Raw genomic sequence first — 26,210 nt, 5'->3', positions numbered from 1 at the left:
TAGTCGAAATGAGCGCAGAGGTAAGAACGGCAGCCTCTAGACGGACGGACGTGAGGTGATTGCAAAGTGGAAGCAGCACTTCGATGAACACCTGAATGGGTTCCACGTTGAGGGATGCTAAGTCTACTTTGTCTGAGATGGCCAAAAATAAGTCTATGTAGTTTATGGACAACGCCTAAAGTGAATGAGTTTGTGGAAAGCTATCAATCCGGCTTCGATGACGGCCACTCGACAGCGGACCAGATCTTCACCGTGGGACAAGTCCTTCTGCGAATACCAGGTTCCAACGCACCACTTTTTCATCGATTTCAAGGCAGCATTCTACAGTATCGAGCGCATAGAGCTATGAAAAACCATGGACGAGAACGGCTTCTCCGAGAGGCTCACTCAGGGGTGTAGCCAGCTTCTCGGCCAGGGGGATAGGGGCACAATACAATGAAATAGGCTCGCCTGTTTTACACAAATCAGCGTGGTGCTAATCCCCTCGTGGAATCCGTGAAGAAATAAGTCCTAGGATAAGTCCTACAACAATTGTTGTAGGGAACCTTCGAGGCATTCCCGGGGAAATTTCTGAAGAAATCCTTTGACATTTTTTTGAGGAATCCCTGAAGGACTTTCTAAAAGAACATCCTCAAAACATCACTAGAAAAAACTCCTAGAGAAATCTCTGGAGTAGTTCCGGAAGAAATCCATGGATAACTTCTTGAAGGATATCTTGGAGAAAGAAAATAATATCAGGATATATTACTGAAAGAATGGCATGAAGGATTTCTGAGGAGTCTCTGTGCAAGAGCTGCAGGATGTATTCTCGAAGGAATTAATGGACGAATTCCTGAATAAATCCGTGGATGAACTCCTAGAGGATCTCCAGTAGAAAATCGAGATGTATTTCTGGATGACTTCTTGGAGAATTTCCTGTTAAATGATCTTAGAGAATTTCAATACAAATCACTGGAGTCATTCCTCTATCCTCTAGAAAACTTAGAAGTAATTCAAAACACAACCTGCAGGAATTCCGGAATGAATCCCTGGAGAAATTTTTGAAGAATCCTCCAGGGAGTTCCAGGAGAATCCCATGGAGGAATCCCTGGAGAAAATCCTGGACAAATTCCTGGTGGAATTATTGGAGAAAATCCTGGAAGAATCCCTGTAGAAATTTGTGAAGGAATCTGGAGTGGAATTCCAGGAGGAATTCCTGGATGAATTGCTGGGGAAATTCCAAGAGGAATTCCGGAGAAATTTCCGAACAAGACCCTTGAGGAATTCCTGGGAGAATACCTGCAAGAATTTCTGCAGGAATGTTCCTGGAGGAATCTCTGAAGGGACTCCTGGTGAAATTTCAGGATATATTCTGGAAGGAACTCCCGGAGGAATTCCTGGAGGAGTTTCTGGAGGAATCCTCTGAGAAATTTCTGGATAAATTCTTGAAGGAGCTCCTGCATCAATTTCTGGAGAAATTCGAAAAAAAAGCCTGGAGGAATTCCTAGAGAAATCCCTGGGTTCCAGGAGGAAATATTAGAAAAAACCATGGAGTAATTTTTGAAGAAATCTGCGACAGAATTCTAAGAGGAATTTCTGGTGCAATTTCTGGATAACTTCGTGGAGGAATTCCAAGAGAAATCTCTGGATGTATTCCTGCAAAAATACCTGGAGAAATTTCTGGAGCAATCCCTGGAGAAAAGCTTGGAGGAATATTTGGAGATATTTAAAGAGGAATTCCTGGAGTAATTTCTGAATAAAATCCTAGAGCAGCGCTTCTCAAACTTCTTTACCGACGCGTGTATTTCTTATGGGGCTAGTAGGTCACGACCTATACCGTGCGATGCCCTAATACCGTGACCTTAAGGATGATCTTCACTTCAAAGAGCCCTGTAAAAATCAATAATGCATGTTTCTTGATTTTTTAAACGCTATATTATTGCTTATTGTGTGTAATATGAATAATAAATATGATTAATGAAATTCCAAATGTTTAATCCATTGTTAAAATCAAAATTGTAAAACATAGCATTGTTCCTAATACCGTGTATGAGGGCCGCATACATTGGTGGTCCTTTGAATCATCACTATATCAATCATACTAAGTCCATACTTAAAAGAACCTGTGCGTCAAACGTTGCCTAGAGGTTTGTGCAATTGATTCATGAAGTAAAAAGTATCAATAATATTTTCAGTTTGCAAGTTTTAACCGAAACACGGTATTTGGAACACTAAAGGAACTATGCCCTAATACCGTGTATTGGTACTTTGCACTCACATTCTGTAAATATTTTTAATTGCTTGTTTTTGTAATTATGTGCCAAATTTATCACGCCTAACTTGAGAAGGTTTATTATGCTAATGATTGAACTAGTTACTCAGTTAAAAAAATAATATACTTAATAAAATATTTGAGTTTTTTGTCAAATACACGGTATTAGGAGGCACACGGTATTAGGGCATGGCACGGTAGTTTGAGAAAGGCGGAGGAAATTCAGAAGGAATTTCTAGAAATCCCTACAGAAATTCTTGGATAAATCTCTGGAGGAACTCGTGAAGGAATCCGTGGGGGCATCCGAGAGGAATCCCTGGAGAAATTCCTTTAAAAAAATCTGAAGCAATTAGAGAAATTATTCCTGGAGGAATCTCTGGAAGAAATCTCACAGGAATTCTTAATAGAGATCTTGGAAGAATTCCTAGAGGAATGCTGGGAGAAGTTCCTGAAGTAATGCCTGGAGGAAATCGCGAAGGAATGCCTGGAGGAATTGTAGGAGGAATGCATGGGTGAATTTCTAAAGGAAGCTATGGAGGATCTCTGAAGGAATCCCTGAGGGATTTCCTGGAGAAATTATTCTAAAAATTCCTGGAAGAGTTCATTGAAGAATTCCTAGCGTAATTCCTGGAGGAACTCTTGGAAGAATTCATAAGTCCCTGAATAAAATCCCGGATTAAATTCCTGGAGGAATGCCTAGATCTTGGATGAACTCGTGGAGTAATTTAAAAAAAAATCCGCGATAGAATTCCAAGACAAATTCTTGGAGGAATCAATGGAGGAATTCTAGGATGTACTCCTGCAGTAATCCCTAGAGGAATTCTGGGCGGAATCTCTGAAGAAATTTCTGAAGAAATCCCTGGGAGAATTCCAGGAGGAATGTCTGAAGGAGTTTATGGAGAAATGTCTGGAAGAATACCTGCATGAATTCCTAGAGAAATATCCGGAAGAATTTCTAGCGGATTACCTGGAGTAATTTCTGAAGGCAATCCTGAAGAATTTCGTGCAGAAATTCCTGGAGGATTTCTTGGATAAAATCCTAGAGGAATTCTAGAAGGACTTATTGCAGAAACCTCTGGAGAAATTCTTGGATGAATCCCTGGAGGAATTTGTGAAGGAATCCGTGGTGACTTTCCGGGAGGAATCCCTGGAGAAATTCCTGCATGAATTACTTGAAAAAAATCTGAAGGGAGTCTTTGAAGAAATTTCTGGAAGAATCCCTTGAGAAAATCCTGGAGGAATCTCTGAAAGATTTTCCACAGGAATTCTTGGAAGAGATCTTGGAAGAATTCCTGGGGGAATACCGGAAGGAGTTCCTGGAGGAATTCTGGAAGGAATCCCAGGAAGAATTCTTCGAATAATTCCTCGGATAATTCCTGGAGGAATTCTTGGGAGAGTTCCTGAAAGAGTGCTTGGATAAACTTCTGGATTAAATTCCTGGAGGAATTCTTGGATGATATCAGTGGTGAAACTCCTGGAAGAATCCCTGGAGAAACTTCTGAGTGAATTCTTGGAAAAATCTCTAGAAGAATTCCTAGAGAAATCCCTGGATTTATTTCTGTAAAAATCTCTAGAGGAATTATGGGAGGAATCCATGGAAAAAAATTCTGAAGAAATCCCTTGAGGAACTCATGGTGGAATTCCTAGAAAAAAAAATCTGAAGGAATCCTTGAAGGAATCCCTAGAGAAATGCAATTTCCACAGGAATTCTTTGAAGAGATTTTGGAAGAATTTCCGGAGGAATGTCTGGGGAAATTCTTGGAGAAATTTCTAGGGTAGTTCATTGAGGAATTCATGGAAGAATTCCTGATAGAGTCTTTGGATAATTTCTGGGAGGAATCCCTAGGAGAATTCTTTGATGAACTCTTGGAAGAATTTCTGAAGAAATTAGAGTAGTTTGGGGAGGGATCTCTTGAAAAACTTCTGGAGGAATCTATTCAGGAATTTCCGAAGGAATTTGAAAGATTTTTTTTTATTCCCTGGAGGAATCGCCAGAGCAATTCCTGTAGAAATCCCCGGATAAATCTCTAAAAGGATTTCCTGGAGATTTTTTTTTAATTTATTTTTATTCGTGAATTTTTACTTAGGCTAATTCTTCACAGGCCTGGAGAAATCCGTGAAGGAACCCCAAAAAGAATTCCCGAAGAAATCCCAAGAAATCACAGAAAGAAGTACTGGAGAAATCACAGAAGGAATTCTTGAAATAGTCCAGAAGAAATCCCAAAAATAATTCGTGGAGGAACTCCTAGATGAATCCCTAGCTATTTCTGAAGGAATCCTTCCGAAAGATCCTCAGAAGGAATCCCGGAAGCAATCTCACAAAGAATTCATGAGGGAATCTTTTAACAATTCTTTGAGGTTTTCCTGGATAAATTATGGAGTTGTTCTTGAAAGAATCCCATATGGAATCCCCGAGTGAATCCCTGGACCAATTCCTGGGGGAATCCCAAGGTTGGAGAGAAGCAGCAGCGAACCGAAATATGTGACGTAGAATTGTGGACTCAGTCGTAAAATATACTAAAATAAATGCATGAAATAAACTCACCTTGATGCCAACGTTTCGGCGGGAAGCGTAACGACCGGCGTCCCGGTCCATAGCACATCCATGGACGTGGTGTGTCCGTTGCACAGCGGCGTATCCAGGCAGACATCTGCCAGCTGACCTCGCCGGACGTGCTCCTCCTTGGCGGCCACGTTCGAGAAGATTATCCTACCCGGGGACAGACCCAGCTGCTGTGCCGCCGCTTGGATGTTGGTCTCTCCGACGGCGGGGAATCGCAACAGCCACAGCACCGAGTTCGGCACATGCTTCAGGATGTTCACCCAGGAGGCCAACGTGTGCGGATCGATTTTGTACAGTTGGTTGAAGTTGCAGTAGACGACGGCGTCGTCCGGTAGGCCGTACTGCTGCCGGGTCGTCACGACGATGTTCTGTGGGACTTCCTCGCCGGTAGCTGCCTTGTTGTTGGTTTGTGTAGTTGCCAGTCCGTTTTGTACGACGACTCCGTTCAGGGAGGTCTGGATCTGCCCGGAAGCAATCATCGTTTCGACCGGGGTTGTGGTTGGAAGTTCTACGACTTTGTGCTGAATTTCGACGGGTTTGTGTGCGAGGACGACCTCACGGACCGTTTTCACGTCGGTGTTTTCCACCAGCGGCGACAGATCGGTCGCGTTGATGACGGCGACGTTGTCCACCAGTTGGTTGTTTTGCTGCTTGCCGCTTACGATGAGTCGTTCCTTCAGATGAGGGAACATTTGTCGGTGGTCACCGATGAAGTATGTGTGGGGCATATAGGCCAGCTTTTCGCTGTACTGGTCGGCTAGTTCCATCGGGGACGTAACTGTGTCGGTTATGATGTAATCCATGAAACTGGCGCCACTCGTTCCGGGATAACCTAGCCACATGACCTGAATAGGGGCGGGTCGTAGGGCGAAGATTTCGTTCCGGGCTCCTTTAGTGTAACCGTTCATGTTGACCAGGATGTGAATACCGTCGGCATGAATCCGATCGGCGGCCTTACCGTTGCACGGGATCTGTGACAGCTCAATGAAATGTTCTGCTTCGCGTGATATCTTACTTCGGAACGTGGTTCCATCATCAGGGCTCAAAGCATAGCAAAAGACCTCTACTTGGGATCGGTCATGCATGCCGGGGATGGACTGCATGAGATGTGAAGTCGGGTGGTTTCCAAAGTCGCTGCTGACGTAACCAATCCTTAGTCGTCCACTCGTTTCCCGGGAGAATTTGTACGGCGGCTTGTGCAGGATGTGAATCTTTTCCAGGCAGAGATTTGCATGCCGGGCGGCAATGGCCTTGCGGAAATCGTGCGACAGTGGATACAGCATCGAGTGGTGCGGGTGCACCGACGGCAGTCGGTTCTTGTCCAACTGGTCCGCCACAATCGCCACCAGCTTTTTCATGCGTGCCTCGTAGTCGGTCCAGTCGCACACAATCTGCAAACAGTGTGCCAGATTGCAGTACGCATCTGGAAAGTCCGGTTTCAGCTTGAGCGCCGTCCGGTATGACTGGATCGCATCCGGAATGTTTCCGGAATCTTTATGAATGCTAGCCAGATTGCTGTGAGCATCGGCAAATGCTGGATTAATCTGGATTGCGCGGGTGTAGCACTGCAGTGCTCCGGCCACATCTTGCATCTCCTTCAGGGTGTTTCCCATGTTGGAGTACGCGTCGGCAAACGTCGGCTGAATGCGAATGGCTTCCTTGTAGTGGAGCAAAGCTTCATTCAGTTTGCCCTGTTGCTGCAGCACCGATGCCAGATTGGAATGGGCAGCCGCGAATTCGGGGAAAACCTCCAGCGCCTTCAGGTAGAGCCGGGTCGCTTCCTCGATGTAGCCCTGCTCGCGTTTGATGTTGGCCAGATTGTTCAGCGAATCGGCATGGTTCGGGCAGAGACGCAGCGCGGTATTGTAGCAATCTTCCGCCTCCTGGACTTGGCCCTTTTCCTTGAGGGCATTGGCCAGATTGCAGTACGCATCCGGGAAGTTCGGCTGCAGCTCGATCGCTCGCCGGTATGTGTCGATGGCCAAATCGATGAGGCCCTGCTCGTAGTACACGCATGCCAAGTTTCCGTGAACGACCGCATTGTACGGGGATAGGTTCAGCGCCCGGAGGTATGCAGCGACAGCTCTGTAATGAAAGAGTAAAGGAAGGAGAATATGTAATGATGGCGTTTGAATGTGTAGGGTTGTAATATTTTTTGTAGCTGCCAGTTAACCACCTTGCAGATATCTCGTATTTCATGCTTCATATCTGCTGTTGATCAAGGAGTTTTTTTATCTGTGTTAACGAGATTTTTAGCCCTGGGCTAGTTCATCTCGGGACCCACGCTTTACTTCCCTTCCGAAGGAAGAACTCACATTTTGTAAGTTTGTCGGGAGTGGGATTCGATCCCAGGTCCTCGGCGTGATAGTCAAGTGTTCTAACCATCCAACCAGATCCGCTCCACCTTGATCAAGGAGTTTTGTTTTATGCATTTTAGGGTGCCTGTACCAATTATGGCACTACCTAAGGAAAACTATTTGTACAAAAATAACAAAAAGACCAACAAATGTCATCAATATGTTAAAACATAGATTGGTTCCATATTCTACAGGAAAAATATAGAAACGGAGCCAAAACTACTTTTAGTATTTATTACAGCGTGTGCCAATGATAGGAACCTTGTACCCTTGCCTGTACCAGTTATGAATACAGTGACCCCACACCGACGAATCACCTTAAGTTTTGTACACTATTTATGAATCACCATGTTGATCAAATGGAGTGATCCATAAACTGTGGTCATTTTTGCCGATTCATAAATTGTGGGGTCACTGTACATTTTTTAATTTCGGTTCCTTTTCGCACTATTTGCATGCATTCCTTATGGGATTAGCCATAACTGGTACACTATGGCTACCACGCAATCAAAGCTTGCGAAAATTCAACGTCTTGCGTCCATTGCTGTTACAGGAGCGATGCGAAGCACACCATCAAAAGCTTTAGATGCGATTCTCAATCTGCTACCTTTGCACGAGTACGTGCAATTAGAAGCAGAAAAGGAATTGCTGAGACTTGAACGAGTTTAAAAGTTTATGCCAGGTGATCTTGTAGGTCACCTGAGCATTTCACAATACTTCCGAAATAGTAATGAAAATGATTAAAGACTGGATGAAACCTGTGGAGAACCATGATGTTCCTTAGGGGCCATCCATTAAGTACGTCACGGTCCTAGGGGGGAGGGGGGGTTTGTGAAAGTGTGACAAGCAATGTATTAAGTATAGGAAAACCCCGTACGAAGGGGGGAGGGGGGGTCTGAAAATCCGAATTTTAGCGTGACGTACTAAATGGATGCTCCCTTACAAGTTGCACGAAACAACTCGTGCAGATTGGGAAGTCGGAGGTCCCACTGTTCGTCAAGGATCAGTCAATAAAAACGGGAGCAGGAATCTACGGCCCTGGAATACAAATATCAGTGGCGATGGGACACTATCCTACGGTGTTTCAAGCAGAGATACTTGCTATTTTGAAATGCGCAAATATCTGCCTTGAGAGAAAATACAGATATGCAAAAATTTGTATTTTCTCAGATAGTCAAGCTGCACTAAAAGCATTGTGCGCTTACAAATGTACTTCAAAGCTTGTCTGGGAATGCATTCTTTCACTGCGCAGGCTGTGTCAAGGGAATTCAGTAAACTTATACTGGGTTCCAGGTCACTGTGGCATTGAAGGAAATGAAATGGCAGACGAGCTTGCTAAAAGTGGTTACAATTTACAGTTTGCTGGCCCAGAACCATTCTGTGGTATATCAAACTGTACAATTAAAATGGACCTGAAACGCTGGGCTGAGCAGAGGGTGATATCCAATTGGATGGATGTCAAAAATTGCAATCAGTCAAAACGATTTATAACACCAAATGCTTATAAAACCAAAAAGCTCTTAGAGCTCAACAAGAGAGCTCTATGTACATACACTGGCCTAGTAACTGGACACTGCCCGAGCAGGTATCACTTGAAAAATATTGGCCATATTCAGAGTGATATCTGTCGTTTCTGTAATATGAAACGTGAAACCTCGGAACATCTGCTTTGCAGTTGTGGTGCTTTATACACGCGCAGGCAAAGATTTCCAAATAGTGGTTGCTTGCAACCCAGTGAGATGTGGTCTGCAAAACTTGGGAAGGTCTTGGAGTTTATCAATTCCATTGCACCTGACTGGGAGACGACGCGTCGTGGCAGTAGCTGATTACTTGACACATGGTAATTAGCTGGCTAGATGCGAATATCAAAACGGGACATGCCACAAAAGTTCAGCCTATTGGACGCAGTGGCTTAATTTCCCCAACAGGGGAGGAAAAAAAATGGCGAAAAAGGGTGCAAGGAAGCCCGAATTTTGAGAAAAATGAATTTCTACCATAACACTAGTTTACAGCATTTTTGAACTCGGTAAGCTGATGATCATTTTTGGTGTAGAATCATGCCCTGAGTTCGAAAACGCGAAGGAAAAAAATTACAGTAGAGCGGATTTTTTTTCGACTTTCCATACAAGGTTGATGGTTTGAAATCGATATTTGTTCTATTTTTAAGCAAAGTTGCTCCCTTCACACATTTCATTCTCCGTAATCAATGCTCCGATTGAGCTGAAATTTTTACTGTAATTCGCCTACATATGATACGTCAAACAAACGTCGAGAAAGAATTTTTAAGTTAGTTTTTTCTTATTGAAAAAAATACATTTCTTTAAAAATTTTCGGGAATTTTGCTAAAATTTAAGAAGATCATCCCTAAAACTCGCCAATATATTGAATTTCATCAATCTGACGCAAAACCTGTATTCAGATGATTGAATGGTATTGTATTCAGCTTTCAATTTATGGAAAAAGATTTAAAATTGGTTGAACAAAACGCAATATATTTGAATTTTAGTAAATTACATATTTTGAAAGGTTACCAAACTCGATATTGAGCTAAAACTCAAAAACTGTTCTACTTTAAATTTTTTGAAGGTCGGTTTCGAAATCAGCACTAAATTGTGCTTCAAAAATTTTGGTCGTTGACAGAAGTTCACGACTTTCATTTTATTTTGTAAACTTGTGTAATTTGAGCAAAATGTGAGTTTAAATGAGTGCAACCTTTTTTTTTTGTGAACGTGATCTGTTCACAAATTTTTTCTTGTCGATTTACATCGTTAAAGGGTGAAAATCAACTATGGGGAATAATCATTACTATAACCATAATTGGAACACTTACCCTATATGTAGTAAGAATTTTCATAAATGCAAATATCAATTTTTTGTTACTATTCGAGACGTTCCAGTGTGTTCAACACATCTCCCAACAACAAAGCTTAACTACAAATACCTAATGAATGTTACTTCAATGTTCCATGCGAAGTGTATATGGAAAGTTTTGTTTTTATTTTTGTGTATTTTAACTAGTTGCTAATTCTACACTCCAGTGTATATGGAAAGGACCTGTCTATAAACTACGTAGACTATTAGGGGGAGAGGGGGTCCTGGCCAAAGCCTACGGTCCATACAAATTTCCAAAATTTTGTTTGAACAAAAGTCTACGAGGGGGGAGGTCTGAGATAGCCAAAATTGGGTCTACGTAGTTTATGGACAGCGCCAAACGAAATTTATTGTGACGAGAAAGACTTGCATACGTTTGGTGGTGTTCATCGTCCTGTATTCCACGTAAGAGAATATGCCACAAAAGTTCAGCCTATTGGACGCAGTGGCTTAATTTCCCCAACAGGGGAGGAAAACAAAAAAAAAAGAGAGAGAATAACAACAATAGACAATTTCGGCATAGGATAAAATTTAAGCGTGTGATCGCTTTGAGGTCGCCGATAAACCACATCTCCCCTCTCCTCTTCTTGGCGTAACGTCCTCACTGGGACTAAGCCTGCTTCTCAGCTCAGTGTTCTATGAGCACTTCCACAGTTATTAACTGAGAGCTTCCTCTGCCAACTTTTGGAAAATTCCCAGAAGACCCCTACGAAAGAATCCTATCAAAAAGTTCCATGAATTTCTCCATGATCTCCTGAAGAATTTCTAGAAAAAAAAAATCTTGAATATTTATATAAGTAATATCAATATTTTTAGAAAAAAAAATACAGGAGAATTCTAAGAAGGAATTCTTGGAACATTCTCAGAAAGAAGTACGGAAAAATTCACAGGAGGAATTCCTGGAGGATTCCCGGAGGATGCTCTTGGAGGATTCCCAGAAGAATGTCAATGTAAGTAAGAAAATCAAAGTTCCAAATGGAACTCCTGCGCGAATTCAAAGAAATTCTGGGGGAATTCTAGAAGAAATTGCTGGAGAAGTTCTTGGACGAGTCCCAGAGGGATTTTCATTTCGCAAGCAATTCCCGTAGAAACTCCAGAAAGAATTTGAAAAATGACAAATGCAAAAACAACTTTTTGCAACTCGTCACATAAATAACTATTTTTTACTTCACGAGGTTGCAAAATCAAACATGTTTGAGAAACACATGTTCTACAATTTCCGCTAAGCATCCAGAATATTGACTTACAGATTATCGTCACATTTTTCTAAGAATGATGAGTTATTCTACACATTTCTGGGCATAAATATCTTTGTAACTGTTACTCGAAAAATAGAAATGTGTCGAAACGATCAATTCTGACTATACATGTCAATGGTTGCTCCTCCGTGATTGATCTGAACCGGTACCAGTTGCACTGAGATCCAACTGAATAAGGGGCTGGGACATTCCACTTATTCTCAAAGTGCAATTTTAGCAGCTCATGCATATTTGATCAATAACGGCGCCGGCCAAGTCCTTATAGTCAGCTGGGAAGGGAAAGGAATGTTAGAGTGTACTGGTTGTTGCTACTAGAGACCGAGAGCACTCTGCGTCCCCACAACCAGCACGGACTGGGGTATTTGTTAGACAGAAAGGATGGGAGATCTGGGAGTCACCGTTGGGTCGGTGATGCGATCCATGGATAGGGTTAAGGTGTCATTAGACTGTTTGTCATTATGACAAATATTTGCCATTGAAGCCCGACATTTATCCAAGGTTGCCATGATTCACGTTGCGTTGGTCATATGTTGGGCTTGTTTGGTCAAATATTTGTCATCATAGCAAACAGTCTAATGGGTCCTTTATTTATAGTGTTCGTGATAGATTGTGTGGTGAATAAGGTGAATAAGGTCAAACGGCACAGCACGCTTTGGTTGCATAACTTATAGGCGTTATATATACACTGTGCTGTGAGTGGAAGTTGGAAGGGAGGGAAACGACTTTTTTCAATTCTTTTCTGGTTCTAGCGATGGCTATGAACATATGAATATACATGAGTTGTATATGTAGAGAAGAGAGAGCGAGAGAAAGTGGATAGAAAGATACAAAGTAGGATGAAAAGGACGGGCCAGGGATTGAACCCATGACCTTCTGCATACGAATCAGAAGCGGTAGCCACTAGACCACCAAGCCCGTCATTAATTACTCGAAAAATAGAAATGTGTCAGTTATTAACTGTGGTAGTCCAACAAGCATCCAAGCTAGTACAAATGTTCTCTCGAAAGCTGTGTAAGAATATAATTCTTATAAAAGTTTCGAGAGATAATTTGTGCAACGTTAGATCTTTGTTAACTGTGCAACTACCACGGAAGGAATTTCTGAAAGAATCCCGACAACTTTGGAAAAGACCCGGAAAGAATCCCGGAAGGAGTCACTGAAAAAAAAATCCATGAGAAATCTAAGAATTAATTCTGAGAGGAATCCATGGAACAAGCTCTGAAGTAATCCCGAAAGGATTCCTGGAGAAATCATTGAAAGAATCTCAGAAAGATTTCATGAAATCCGTGAGAAATTAATGGACTAATCCCGGGAGGACTCAAAGCCTGGGCTATAGTCTTAAATAAATGCCGGAAGGAATCCATGTAGGTAGCTCGGGAGAAGTCGCTGAAGGAATCCTTAAAAATCTAGGAGTAATACTCTCATACTCTCGCTCGAGAATCCTTGAATATCCTGGAGGAATCCCGGCTGAAATCCATGAAAGAATCCTGAAGGAATAACTAAAAAGGAATTTTAGAGAAATTGTTGTAGGAATTTCGGGAGAAAGCCTTACGGGAAACCCGGAAGAAATATCTGTAGAAACCTCGACAGGAATGTCTGGAGAAATCCCGAGAGAAATCCCTGAAAGATACTGCAGGCAGAATTCAAAGTAGAAATCTTTAAGAGAGTCCCGGGAAGATTCCCAGAAGGAATCATTAAAAGAATCTACAAAGAAATCCCAAAATAATCACTAAACAAATTGAGGAAGGAACATCCGAATTAATGCCGAAAGGAATCCCTGGAGAAACCACTGAAGGAATTTCGGAAAAAATCCCGGTAAGAATCCCTGAAAAATCCTAGAATGAGTTTTAGGAGGACTGGTGCGGTTAGCAAATAAAGAAATTGAGACGGGGGTGCGATCGTCCGACGACATAGAACTTGGTGAGATCTTTCCGATTACTTCTTTGTACAATAGATTATTATATAACCAAACATCTATTAAATATTCGCAATTTTTACCATCCTGTCATCTATTAAAAACTGTTTCAGTTCTGGATTCTTTCTAAATTGATGATAGGATTCAATACAATGATACATGTTGCCCTTTACTGGCATTTTACCAGATTTGCTGTTACGTCTGAAACATACAGAAGAAACTTGTAACAAGAAGGCACAAAATAATGCTAATTGGCAAATTGAGAGATGAAATTTGCTCTCACTTGTAGTTAGTAGACACAAACGCGAGTGTGTTGTGGATTGGCATCTAAGCCACAAGAGCGATGGGTTTGTGGAAAAGGAGTGTTCACGGTTTGGCTTCGGAGTCAGTTGGACTTTCTATTCCGAAGAATCACAGCATGTTCTGTGGCTTAGTTGGTTAAAGCGCCGGTCTAGCGAATACGGAGTCGTGGGTTCGTATCCCACCAGAACGCGATTTTTTTTTCTCAAATTTCATCTCTAAATTTGCCAATTAGAACAATTAGTGCCTTCTAATTACATGTTTTCCAGTATTTTTCCAGGACAGCATTAAATTTAATCAAAAATGCTTGCCAGGGATGAGTAGATGAGTGGGTCCATGTTATTAAAGAAAGTAGCGACATCTGTAATGGCGATGGATATATTCATATATGTAACTTTATCCTCGATTTGTGCAAGTAAATATTCAGTAATTTTCAAACGTTCCCTAACTGGGCATTCTTACTCTCGTATCTTAGTCCACATCTGGCTTTTCCATATGGCACATAAAGCAGGAACACAATTTTTTTTCACGGTCGGAAACCATCGAATGAGACTTAGAAAAGGAAAAGCGTGGAATTGCCGGAAATTGTTTCCGGGAATGACAAGAGGACACTTGGCTGGTGGTAGGAGTACTTCAACGATAATGCGAGTACCAAAGCAACCGAAACATCGTCATTCCTTTTTATCCAGCAGCATGGGAGCACGATGATGACGAAGCCATCGTCCCTCCCTAGATGTAATCGCAAACGCAGAAGATTTACCTCGAGGGAAGCGAAAGACCCATCATGTAGATACCAAAGGAAGTGCTATGTTGGCCGGGGTGCTTAGTAATTCGATTTTTGGCGAGCAATCAAAAATTGCTTCATCGAATAAAAAAAAAGAAGTGCTGTTGTGCGCTGTTTTCACGTGTCGACCGGGTTTAGAAGCGAGAAACCCGGACGTGAAGAGCAATAAAAAGCTCGTCAGATGGTGGTGGTACTCGATCCGCGGTCGGATGTATGCGAACAAAAAACTTTTGGAACGACGACGGACGAGTACCGAAAGGGTTGCGGTTGGGGAGGACCCGTGCCCGAGCCCGACCCATATTATTGAACGTCGTCGCATCGAAAGCATGATGCTCTCTAAAAATAGCATTTATTGACAGTGGCCTATAGAATTATTCCAAACCGAACCCTTTTGCCAACAAAAGGACGACCTGGCGGGGCTCTGACAGCGAAGGGTCCCTGGGTTCAGTCAGCATCAGCACTTAGAAGGGGTGTGAGCTGTCATGACAGTTTCTCGAAGAAGGTGATCTGTTATTGGAAGAATATAATATGAGACGAATTGGGGAAAGGGAAGAAGTCTCTCAGCTCAAGTGAAACGTTATACTTTTGCTGCTTTCAAGCAGGACGAAGTGAATAATAATAGCAACAGGAGGTACAGACTCAGGTAGTATGCGGTTACCCAGTCCACAGGAAGTGGAAGATGTGTACGGGATGTTACCCGCAGAGCTTAATTGTTTGTAGTAAACTTTGAGAGGAAGCCTTTTACAATGTACATAGAATTTGAAACCGGGATGCTCGTAATAAATTTAATTAATTGTAATATAATGAACAGCTGGAAAACATACAACGTTACACTGTTATGTTTTTGACGTCAAGTCCCAATGGAACCAAACCTGTGTTTCATCTATGGGCAATTGAATTCGTAAATCGTGTAGCAGACAAGGAATTTATAATACCGTGACCGCGCCTAATTCCAATCAGCTCCTAATTCCGTTCACACGAATCAAAGCACCGAGTATTTGCCGAAATTTTCGCAAATCTTTAGCAAATTGATCTTTGTAATTTTCAATAAGTATGTCTACGCCAGAATATAATCAAAAAGTTAAAGGGTTTCTTGTGTATTAATGTGAAAATACATTAAATGCCATTAATTTTTCAATCGGCCGCCATTCTACTTTTTTTCTTTTGCGGACCTGTGAATTGCATCAATTTATACATTTAATGTATTTTCATTGAAATATTAACAAAATCAATCAAAATAGCATTAAAGCAGAACAATAAAGGACATGTTTTTATAAATTTAACATCGAATCAACTTTTCGAAGAAGACTCTTGAAGCTAGAAATGAAAGAGGCACATGACCGGAATTAGGATACTACAGGTTGTACTTGCTCCTAATTCCAATCACCATATAAATCCAAAGGAAACTATGAAAAAATCTGCAGTACAATCGATACAACCAACTCCAGCATCAGTCAAGGCTCCCAGACGATTGATGTTTGGTTCATATCATTTATTGGTAATCCCAGCTAGCAAGCATAAATTGTGGTGTCGTAGGTTTAAAATTTATAGATGACGTCAAACCCGACATAAACCTATCATTGACCTGTTTTTATTTTGGTCTCCAAACCCAACATAGACCCAACAGTTTTGCGATGTGGGCCCAACATTGGTCCAACATTCCATAAAATTTGACCCGACTTTGACGCGACATTCGACACTGCTTCAGTCTGGTGAAATTTTGTAGTTTTCCCAGAAAGCTCTCAAAAACGCAACAACATTAAAACAATCCAATGTTATTACTTCAAATTATTATAGAACTAACATGTTTTGATAAGTAAATAAATATATTTCGACATATAAAATATAAATATAACTATAACAACCTATGATAATATGATTATTTTGTCAACTTGATAATTACTTGGAGTGACCGGAATTAGGAACACAAGTGAACGGAATTAGGATCATACTGATTGGAATAAGGAACAACAACTTTTTCTAAATAGCGGCCATTTTCAAAAAAAGTGGAGTGCTTGCAACCTTGATTATATTTTTCTAGCAGTATAGAGACATAATGGAACAGCGTTGCACAATTACAGTCACTAAATGCAGAACATGTATTTTCTACAGCTATTAGACTTAGTTCACCGCCTTAAGTGAACGGAATTAGGTACAGTCACGGTACGAGAAGATCCTTAACCGACCTGAAATAGAACACAAAACACCATCAAAATAACACCATTAGGAACAAGCTGCGTATAGGTGACGGAAATCTCAACTGGGGTCTCCAGTTGGCTAAGGCTATGAATCGCGGATCCGGTCAAACTGTCTTCGGAAAAAATGTAGGTTTTTACCATGCCTACAAGTTTTCCATACACCATGTTTTTGCAAAACGTGAAACAAAAGCTTGAAATTGATAATTTGATTCTTAGGGGTACATGCTATGTTTTTCTAGGAAATCAGAACGATTATATTCTTTAAAAACAAATTATCAATTTCAAGCTTTTGTTTCACGTTTTACAAAAAAGTCGTGTATGGGAAACTTTTAGGTATAGTGAAAACCCACATTTTGCCCGAAGACAGTTTGACTCTATCTTTAAAATTGTATGAGTTATAAGTAGTTTTTCGATTTTTTAAGGGGATTTTTGGAGTCGATTTATTCCAATTTAAAAAATAACGTTCTTGTAATATTTGCTCCAAATTTGGCTTTATATGTGACCTTCCAAATGCCGCTTAAAAAACTTTTTTTATTTTACCAGTTCCATGAGATATAAGCATTTGAAGACATCGTTGTTTTTAAGTCAAAATTGCCCATAACATATGAATGACAAGACCTAGCAACATGCAATGTTCAGAACAAATATGCGTCATTACTTGCTCTTCAAATGCTCCGAAGCTCACATCTTCGAAAAAAATCAAATAAAAAAGTTATTGCGAAAAAACCGTTTTTGGGGGGCTCACCCTAAGTCAAAACTTAAAATTGACCTACTATGTTCAAATTAAGAGTTAGATAAATGGCGTATTCAGCAAAGTTGCTCGAAATAGCATTGCCTACAACTTTTCTGAAGAACTCGATCGCGTATGACTTAAAATTAAAAAAATCTTTTCCAGATTTGAGTTAGGACGTGGACCACCCTAATCAAAAAGTTTTGGAAAAGATGCAGCAAACAAATGCAAACAACTTCTCTGAAGACACCAAACGCCTAAAATTAACGAAAACAGAGATACGGATTTTTTTCCTGCTAAAACGTAGATTCGGACCATTGTGCAATGTCATGCAAAGAATGCCCTTCAATTTAATAACTGTGGAAGTGCTCAAAGAACGCTAAGCTGAAGAGAGACAGGCCAAGTCCCAGTTGGGACAGTAGAAAAAAATCTCTTTCTGGTGGGACTCGAACCCACGACTCCGTATTTGCTAGACCGGCATTTTAACCAACTAAGCCGCAGAACAGGTGATTAATTCTATCTCTCTTTTGGCTTAGATGCAAACCTCTCAACATGCTCGCGGTTGTGCCTTTTAATTATACAAGCGAGAGCGAATCGTTTTTTTATAGTACCGATACTTAATCTCGCACTCTGCATATAGTCGGGTCCTATTAGACGCTGCCACTCACTTTATGCCCACGGCGTTTTCTAGACTGTCTTCTAACCAATTTAGTTAATTTTAAGTATAAGATGAAGCTATAGTAATAGGAGATTCGACTGTACCTAAAACACCGAACCGAATATGCAGGTGTCTTTTTATTTTTTTTTTCTTAGTTCGTTTATTTAAAGGCTCAGGCGTGCGTAGCACTTTACGGAGCCGAATTCAGTATAATACATTTACAATAAAATAAAATAATAAAATTTAGTTTTATGGTCTACAACGAAATAAAATCTAAAACACAAAAAATCAATCATGGTAAAAGTTCATCTGATTCAACGGAGTACCGATGGCTTCAGCTATTCTTTGCTTATCCTCTTCTATTAGTAGTCGTCGTTCATTCTCGTTGTCGATCCATTCGTACGATGCAATCCGGTAGCTACCCTTGCTGAGAGTCGGATCAGGGATGGTAGTTAAACTATTGTCGCTATCGGTCAAGGACGGGCTGGCTTTGTTGTGCTTTTTGTGTACCGTCGATGGGGGTGACAATGAGTCTTGTGCGATCCGTGGCTGCTTGCTTCTACTTCTCGTCCTCACTTGCTGGGCGTCCAATAAGGAGACGCTGGCTGGAACGATGATTACTGGTTCTGATTCAGATTCGTTGGATGACTCACCTCTTTCCCCGCGGGTCTTCTTTCTCCCGCGTTTTTTCACTTTTTGCTCAATGAAAGGCTCCTCCTGTCGCGTTGATTCGTCCGAAACCGGTTCAGTTAACTCACGTTGTTCCGAACCTGATGCTGATATCCGTGGTGATGATTCCTGAGCCTCCGAAACTAAGGCCGGCTGCACCCGAGGAACGTCCACAACGCTGATGGCTTCCCCAGATAGCCCTACGGTATCTGTACCCGATCCACACGGTTCCTGTTGTGATTCAGCAGCCCCTGATTGCTTCTTCAACACCGTCATTTGACATTCGAGTTGCTTGTCCTCCACACGTTTGGCGAAACTTGGACGAAGATCGCGGGCTTCCACAATATCGCTGTATAGCCTTCCTTGAACGGAAGACGAGTTCTGCGTAGCATTCCTTCTGGGACAATTTGCCTTGATATGATCCGCACTCTTACAAATGAAGCACTTGTTAATCATCCCCTCATAATAAATCCTGGCCTGGAAATGGCGCACCCTTACTTGAGGGGGAATCTCCTTCGTGACTTCCATATACAGTCCTCTCACCGTTGAGAACACAGGAAATCCCGTGCTCGGATGATACCTCTCACGAACCTGCTGCTTGACTATGCCATACGGGGACAGTGATTGATAGATTTCTCTATCCTCTATCTCCGGAGGAAGATTAAATACCCTGATGTACTTGAACGAAATGTCCGCTTCCGATACAGTTACGTCTGCCGATTTCCCATCTGCGTACTTGAATGTTAAAACCGCCTGCATGTTATGCAGTACCTTCTTCATAAAACTTTCGCTTTTGAACTTCACATAGATCGCCATCGAATCCTTCTCCTTATGGATGGAGTAGATTTCCTCCGGATTGAACTGTCGCTGCCGACAGAACTCGAACATTTCCGCGTCCGTTGGTTCCGACGAGCCACGACCGAAAGCAAATTTCAGCGTGTTAACTCGAACTTTTGCATCCGCCATTTGTACCACGTGATTGAGTCTAACTTAACCTCAATTTGATGTGAACTAATTCGGAAACAATAGCGCTACGCAATGGTGCGCTCCATTGTTCCGCTACAACACTTTTCCACACAATACGCTTATATCACTGCACGATAGAAGTACGTCTGTCCTGGAGCACGATGTGGTGTAAACTGAGGTGTCTTTTTAGTATAGAGACGAACCAGCCAAGGGCTGAAAGTCTCTCAGATAAAGATAAATCAATCAATCAATCTTTTTAGTATGCGTCAAGAGCTCGGTTCGGTCGCATGTGTTTCATCGGTGCAGTTGGTAAGGGTTAAAACCCCCCTCCAAAGGTATCATTGACCATCTAAAACCCTTGCCAGAGCAAATTTCTGGCTAATCAGCGGGGTAAAGTTGAAAACTCTTTCAATCAATTGAACCTAGATTTGAATACAATTTGAAAATTCACAATTCACAAGGAAATTGCCTACCTTTAGGCTTCAATGGGGGGCATTTTGCAACCGAATTTTATTTCATTTATTTACATACGAATAAACCAGATGCATGAATTGTACAACCTTTTTCAGATTCAGCATCATCAAAATGAGTTTGTTCAATCATTTTCCCATCTAAGAATTGAAGACGGGCTTGGTGGTCTAGTGGCTACCGCTTCTGATTTATATGCAGAAGGTCCTGGGTTCAATCCCTGGCCCGTCCCTTTCCTCCTACTTTGTATCTTTTTATATACATTCTCTCTGCTTTCTACATATACAACTCATGTATATTCACATGTCCATAGCCATCGCTACACAGATAAAAATAATGAGATTTACACGTCATGTAAACTTCATTTTAGTCATGTAAACTTAGTGTTATGATGGTTTACATGATATATCATGTAAATTTGTGTTATATGCCATGTAAACACTCAGAGTCATGCTGATTTACATGACATATAATGGAAGTTTACATGATATTTTATGACTTTTACATGATATGTCATGTAAACTTCTGTGATATCCCACGCTCCAATCATGTGCATTATATGTCACAGAATTTTACACTCTTTTTTCGATCTGTGTAGAACAGAAACGGGTTGAAGAAGCCGTTTCCCTTCCTTCCAAACTTTCATAGCACAGTGTCTCAATCCTATTAGATAACGCCTAAAAGTTATGCAATCAAGCGAACTGTGCCGCACATCTTCAGAATACTAAAAACACACACTTCTATCACCTTACCCTGATATCTACACTTCAATGTGTGAACCTTCTGCCAACCTAGTCCCACCAACACTCCGACATCCGCATGAATTTGTGCTGGCGCAGAGATATATTCGATCAGACGTGGATACAAACGATTGCAATCATCACTTCCTTACCCTTCCCCACATTGACCTGCAACCTGACGTAGCAGGCGCCATTGTCGCCTAAAAATAGAAGATTGCCAACGCTCACACACTGAAGATGCCTGCTAGTCCCCGGCAGATATCTCATTGGTTCCTTGTGTGAGTGTAGCTGGTCTGGTGATACTGGAGTAGCATCTACGGGCGGTCAATCAAGCTCAGCTCAGCCCAGCTCAAGCTCAGCTCAGCTCAGCTCATTTTCCCATATAAGAATTAAATTTCATCGGTTGATCAGTTTCCCAACGGATTCAAAGTTTTCGATTTTGGCGTTTCGAATTTTTTTTACAAAACGTTGAAATTTCTCGGAAGAAATTACAATGTAACTGATTTTATTGATTACGGTAATTCAATACACGGATTGATCGGAACTGTTGTAGTATCTACCTACATGAAATACCATTATTGTCAGTACCTAGGTATGATTCATTATATCTAACTATTGTAGTATAAGTACGGACCGCAAATCAGAGACTACACAAGCCATAGACTTGTTAACATTATTTTAATCTTCTTTTGAAGGACATAAGCTGGCATGCCACAAGGCAACCTTAACAAGAGGCTTCAATTTTCCCATAATTCCACATAAGCCAAACAGCTCTCTAATTGCATCAAGCGAACATGTTGCCGACACTAAATGAGAAAACTAAGACCGATTCCTGGAAAAAATCCTGGGGAAATTTCTGGAGAAATAATTGAAAAAAGAAATCTGAGAGTATGTTTGGAAAAAAAACCTGGAGGAATCACTGATTGTTTGGAGAAATCTTATGAAGAATTCCTGGAAGGTTTCCAGGAGGAATTTCCTAAGGAATCCCAGCAAGAGCTTTTGAAAAAAAAAAAAATCCTAGTATAAATGATAGGAAAAATTCCTTAAGGCATCTTTAACCTTCTTCGTGCATTAGCTTGCGCGCACCTCGCTGACCTAGTGCACGTTTAGGGGTCATAATGACCCTAATGCACATAGAGGGTTAAAAAAATAGGCAAATTTTAGCATTTTACATAGATCATTCAACGCCAATAACATCAACAGATAGTATTTGATTTATCCCAGAAAGATTTAGCAGGAGTTTTAGAAGGGTTCGCAGGAATTCCTTGATGAATCTGAAAACCTGAATAAATGCGTAGAAAAATCTCTGGAAGAATTCCTAACAGAATCCTTGAATAAACCTCTTATAAAAATCCAGGAGGATTCTGCATGAAATTTTGAAGGAATTCTAGCAGAAATTGCTGGAAAAATACCTCCAGGATTTCCTTCAGGAATCCGTAGAGAAGTTTCTAGAGAATTCCTTAGAGGAACGCCTTGGAGCAAATTTCTAGAAGTAATCCTGGATAAGTTTCTATAAATGTATGGACTATCTGGAGGAGTCCTCAAAGGAATTTTAAGAGGAATTTCTGAAGAATTTCCAGCATTATTTTTGGAGGAATGCAGCAGAAATTTCTGAAGCAATCCTAGCAGTTTTTCGCAAAAGAATCTCATGGCAAAATTGTGAATGAAACCCAGGAGGTATTTTAGAAGGATAGATTTTTAGAAGGGAAAAATCTAAGACGGAACTTATTGAGGAATATCTGAAGGAATTCCAAAAGAAATTCCTGAAGGATGAATCTCTGAATGGAATAGGATGAATCCTATTAGGAATTTCCTATTCATATTCAACCTCAGTAAGAATTCCAGGAGAAATCTCCGGGAGAATTCAAGGAGGAATCATACCCCAAAAGTAACAAAGAAGAAGATTTCACTAAAATCTTATACTATATTAAATAGTTTAAAAAGTTGGACGAAGTTATGCGATAGAGGAATATTTACTTCCTTCATATTAAGCGTGTTGCTGTCGTAGTCAAAGTTGTTTTGCAGAGAGAAAAGTTTCCTGTGAAATTACCAGAAATAGAAATGTTTGCAAGCTACCAGAACCATCAAGCGGCAAAAAAAAAACAGTCATCTCTGAATGACTTCGATGAGTGGATATTTTCGGCAGCTTTGATCTCTTTGTCATGAGGGGTATTTATCGTCTAAATTTCCTGTGTTTTGAACATTGGTTGATGTTAGAACACGATTCGAGAACACGATTTTTAGAACTTTGGACGCGATTTTCTCGATTGTCTGTTTTTGCACATGCGAAATTTATGCGTCCACCGGCAATCTAGGACATTGATAATAACTTAGTTTTATATGTGTGGATCTAATAAGATTTATACATATATGCATTTATAAGTTTTCAGAATATATTACTGATGTAAGTCTTACAATCAGGAATTCAGAGCGACTTTAAATATAAAAATAAGCGTCCAGTCATAAAAATTGAAAAAAGGCCATATGTTTTCGTAAGATAAATATCACAGACTCTACACTACAAGAACGAGTCATTTCCGAACAAAAGAGGCACTATACTCTGAAGGGACAAACCTTTTTATGTAGAACTTAATCCAATCAACGCATCCATGTTGGTCGGCTTCGAGCTCCGAGAGCGAGTTGTACGGATGATATGGTGTTATCCTGACGATGGTGTAGATCACGATACACTGGTAATCCATGGCTGCTGCAACAGGTGAGTGAGTCTCCTGCTGACCTGGTGCAGTTGAGCAGGTGTTGGTTGGTTGGTAGACGGATATGAGTGCGGTTTTGTGGTCTTTTCCCCCTTTTCACACCCTTCGCTGGCAGTTATCTGTTGCTATCACTGACTGACTGGTTCGTATTATGCGATGGCCTACATATCAACACCGTATGTTTCCACTACTCCCTGCATCGTCGTCGTACGCATCACGGATTTGCACTTTGTGCACCTAAACGTGGGTGGTGTTTTTGTCGATAACATGATGCGTTTACTGCACATGCTGAACCTCAAACCATCCATCGTCCCCGTACTTGACCATAACCCATTTGAACTATAAAGTTTCTCGGTCCACGCACGGAGCATTGCATTCAGCAGGACGACCACGTTGGCCATCAAACCGCATGATTTCCTATCGCTACATTAATTTTCTGGGATTGTCGGTCCTTGGTTTTCCTCTCTAGCTAAACAACCAAAGCGATTGTGATTTGGATGCGATGGTGGCGTCGCCGGACGCTTTGTGGCATTGTTTGTAAACAGCAATTAAAACAATTTAACACTTCGTTGGCAGTGGCATTTCCCGGTCTGTGTGTTTTACATGGTTTGGCTTTAACCAACGCGAGATTGGACCGAACTGTTGGTTGCCAACCACAGCACTATGGCATTATGTCGCTGGCGGGATGCTGACTGCCTGTCGACCGTTAACGGCAGGTGAACAGGTGACATTGATACATTGCGCAAAAACAGTTGCTTCTAATCCCCCACAGACTGACTGGTATATTGGCGACATATCATCTTATGAGTGCATCAGCGAAATGCTCTCGGGTGAAAAAAAAACGTTTCCTTTTTCTTGCGAAAGGTACAGTGACCCCACAATTTATGAATCGGCAAAAATTACCACAGTTTATGGATCACTCATTTGATCAACATGGTAATTCATAAATAGTGTACAAAATTAAGGTGATTTATCGGTGTGGGGTCATTGTATTTTAGATTGAGGGGATCATACATTTTCAGCAGTAAACAAATGTTAAGAAATTCACTCATGCTGCACCGCCCAAATGTTAACGGATTTAGCTGAAGATTGGACCAGAGCATAGTGGCGTCGTATAGAAAGGAATGAAAAGGGTGCCCAACGAACTTTTTTACATGTGGTATTTTGAACCGTGGAAATGCGTAGGTATACACGGTGTCTAATAGCAGCGGATGTCACACTAACATTCCTACTCTTTCCCGATGACCGTTAGGACGTGGCCGGCGCCGGAACTGACAATATAGGGAATCACGCTACTTGGGCGGTGGCTTCTATATTCGTCTGTTTTCCACTATAACTCAGTCAAATTTGAACCAATTGACACAACTTTTGGAATGTAGTGAGATAGGTATAGTATCTACCAGTGTACAACATTTCAAGTCAATTGGTTCAAAATTGACTGAGTTATAGTGGAAAACAGACGAATATAGAAGCCAACGCCCAAGTGGCGCGATACCCTAAAGTTTTGAACTTTCAAAATTGCACATTGAGAATGGATAGCTACACCCAGGCCCTATCCTTTTAATTCCCTGTACAATGTTGACTGTTCTGGTCAGTAACGGAGTAGCGACTACGATTTGTACGGTCATCTCATGCTCATGTGGTATTTTGAACCACGCTAATAATGTGGGGCTTACTAAAGTAGTCACAACAAAAAATGGGGTGCCTTTTATTGTTAAAAAGTTCTTCAAGCTTAAAATTTATGACTTGTTGAGGTAGACAACGACACGAACAGAACGAATAACAAATCAAAATAACTGTCAGCAAAACGTACGACAATCAAACTATGGCATCAATATGGTAAATGAGATTCATATAGTTAAAATCAAGGACTTCTCTAACGGGCTTCTGTGGAGACTTGTAATAGTTATTTATGCAACCCAAATGAGTTGCATTATGAACAATAATGCAACTCTTTGATTTAGTGAAGAAAAGTAGGCCGTTACGATACCAAAAAGGCAAGTATAAAAATAGATATTAGGGTAATTTGCCAATTGTTGCACGGCTAAAAACTCGCCTATTGTTGCACACTCCATGCCTATATGACGGAGTAGCAAAAAGTTATTTTTCCCAAGTAACCAGTAAGCATTTAAATTAGCATTCCTCCAGCATTATAGTAGCCTTTACGACAAGGCATTTAATGCTGATTAGCGTATATGCACATATAGTGCTACCTCACAGCAGGTTTTGGCAAAATAACGGGCTGTCTTAGTGCTACCCCTTCAGGAACGTCGTGACGAAATGTCAAAAAAGCGTAACGCCTCGTCGAGCAAAAAAACAAAACAAAAATCAGCCTGCTTCCCCGCTTCATCGTCCTTCCATATTATTACAGCTGGTGTTAGGTGGCACTTTTTTGTTAATTTTTTGTTGTGATGTGGGTTTGAACTTACAATCCGGAGATTGATCAATCATATACCATATAAAGATAATTGACTAACAGCTTCAGTTTCAACATACAACACACTTTTTTCCAAGAGAAATTTCATTGTGGTAGAGCATTACCATCCCTTCTTTTATCTGTGGAATATGATTATCTCTTCCCTTTTTCAAACAATCTTATGATCTATCAAAGCATCCACATATTCGGCACATATTTCCCGACGAAATGATAATTGGTGATTTTTTGATAGGCATGTTCCCAATCCAATGCAGCTACACTGCTACAGTAATGTTTTCTGTGGGACTTTAGGATGAGTAGGGGAAAATGAAGAAACAAATCAGATGCACA

General features: G+C 41.0%; 1 protein-coding gene across 1 annotated transcript in view; it reads right to left on the bottom strand.

The window, feature by feature from the left end:
- Window positions 1-23,574, bottom strand: part of LOC134288434 (UDP-N-acetylglucosamine--peptide N-acetylglucosaminyltransferase 110 kDa subunit) — a 32,553-nt gene extending 8,979 nt beyond the window's left edge. The window contains exons 1-2 of the mRNA XM_062853300.1: window positions 23,304-23,574; window positions 4,797-6,899 (exon numbers count right to left, since the gene is read on the bottom strand). Of these exons, the coding sequence (XP_062709284.1) occupies window positions 4,797-6,899; window positions 23,304-23,431 (2,231 nt within the window). The 5' untranslated portion in view covers window positions 23,432-23,574. The remainder of the gene's footprint in view (window positions 1-4,796; window positions 6,900-23,303) is intronic.
- Between the last annotated feature and the right edge of the window lie 2,636 nt (window positions 23,575-26,210).

The sequence above is a fragment of the Aedes albopictus genome, chromosome 2, assembly GCF_035046485.1.
Source record: "Aedes albopictus strain Foshan chromosome 2, AalbF5, whole genome shotgun sequence".
NCBI classification, from domain to species: domain Eukaryota; kingdom Metazoa; phylum Arthropoda; class Insecta; order Diptera; family Culicidae; genus Aedes; species Aedes albopictus.
The sequence above is the reverse complement of the archived record's forward strand: the minus strand, read 5'-3'. Positions and strand labels throughout refer to the sequence as shown.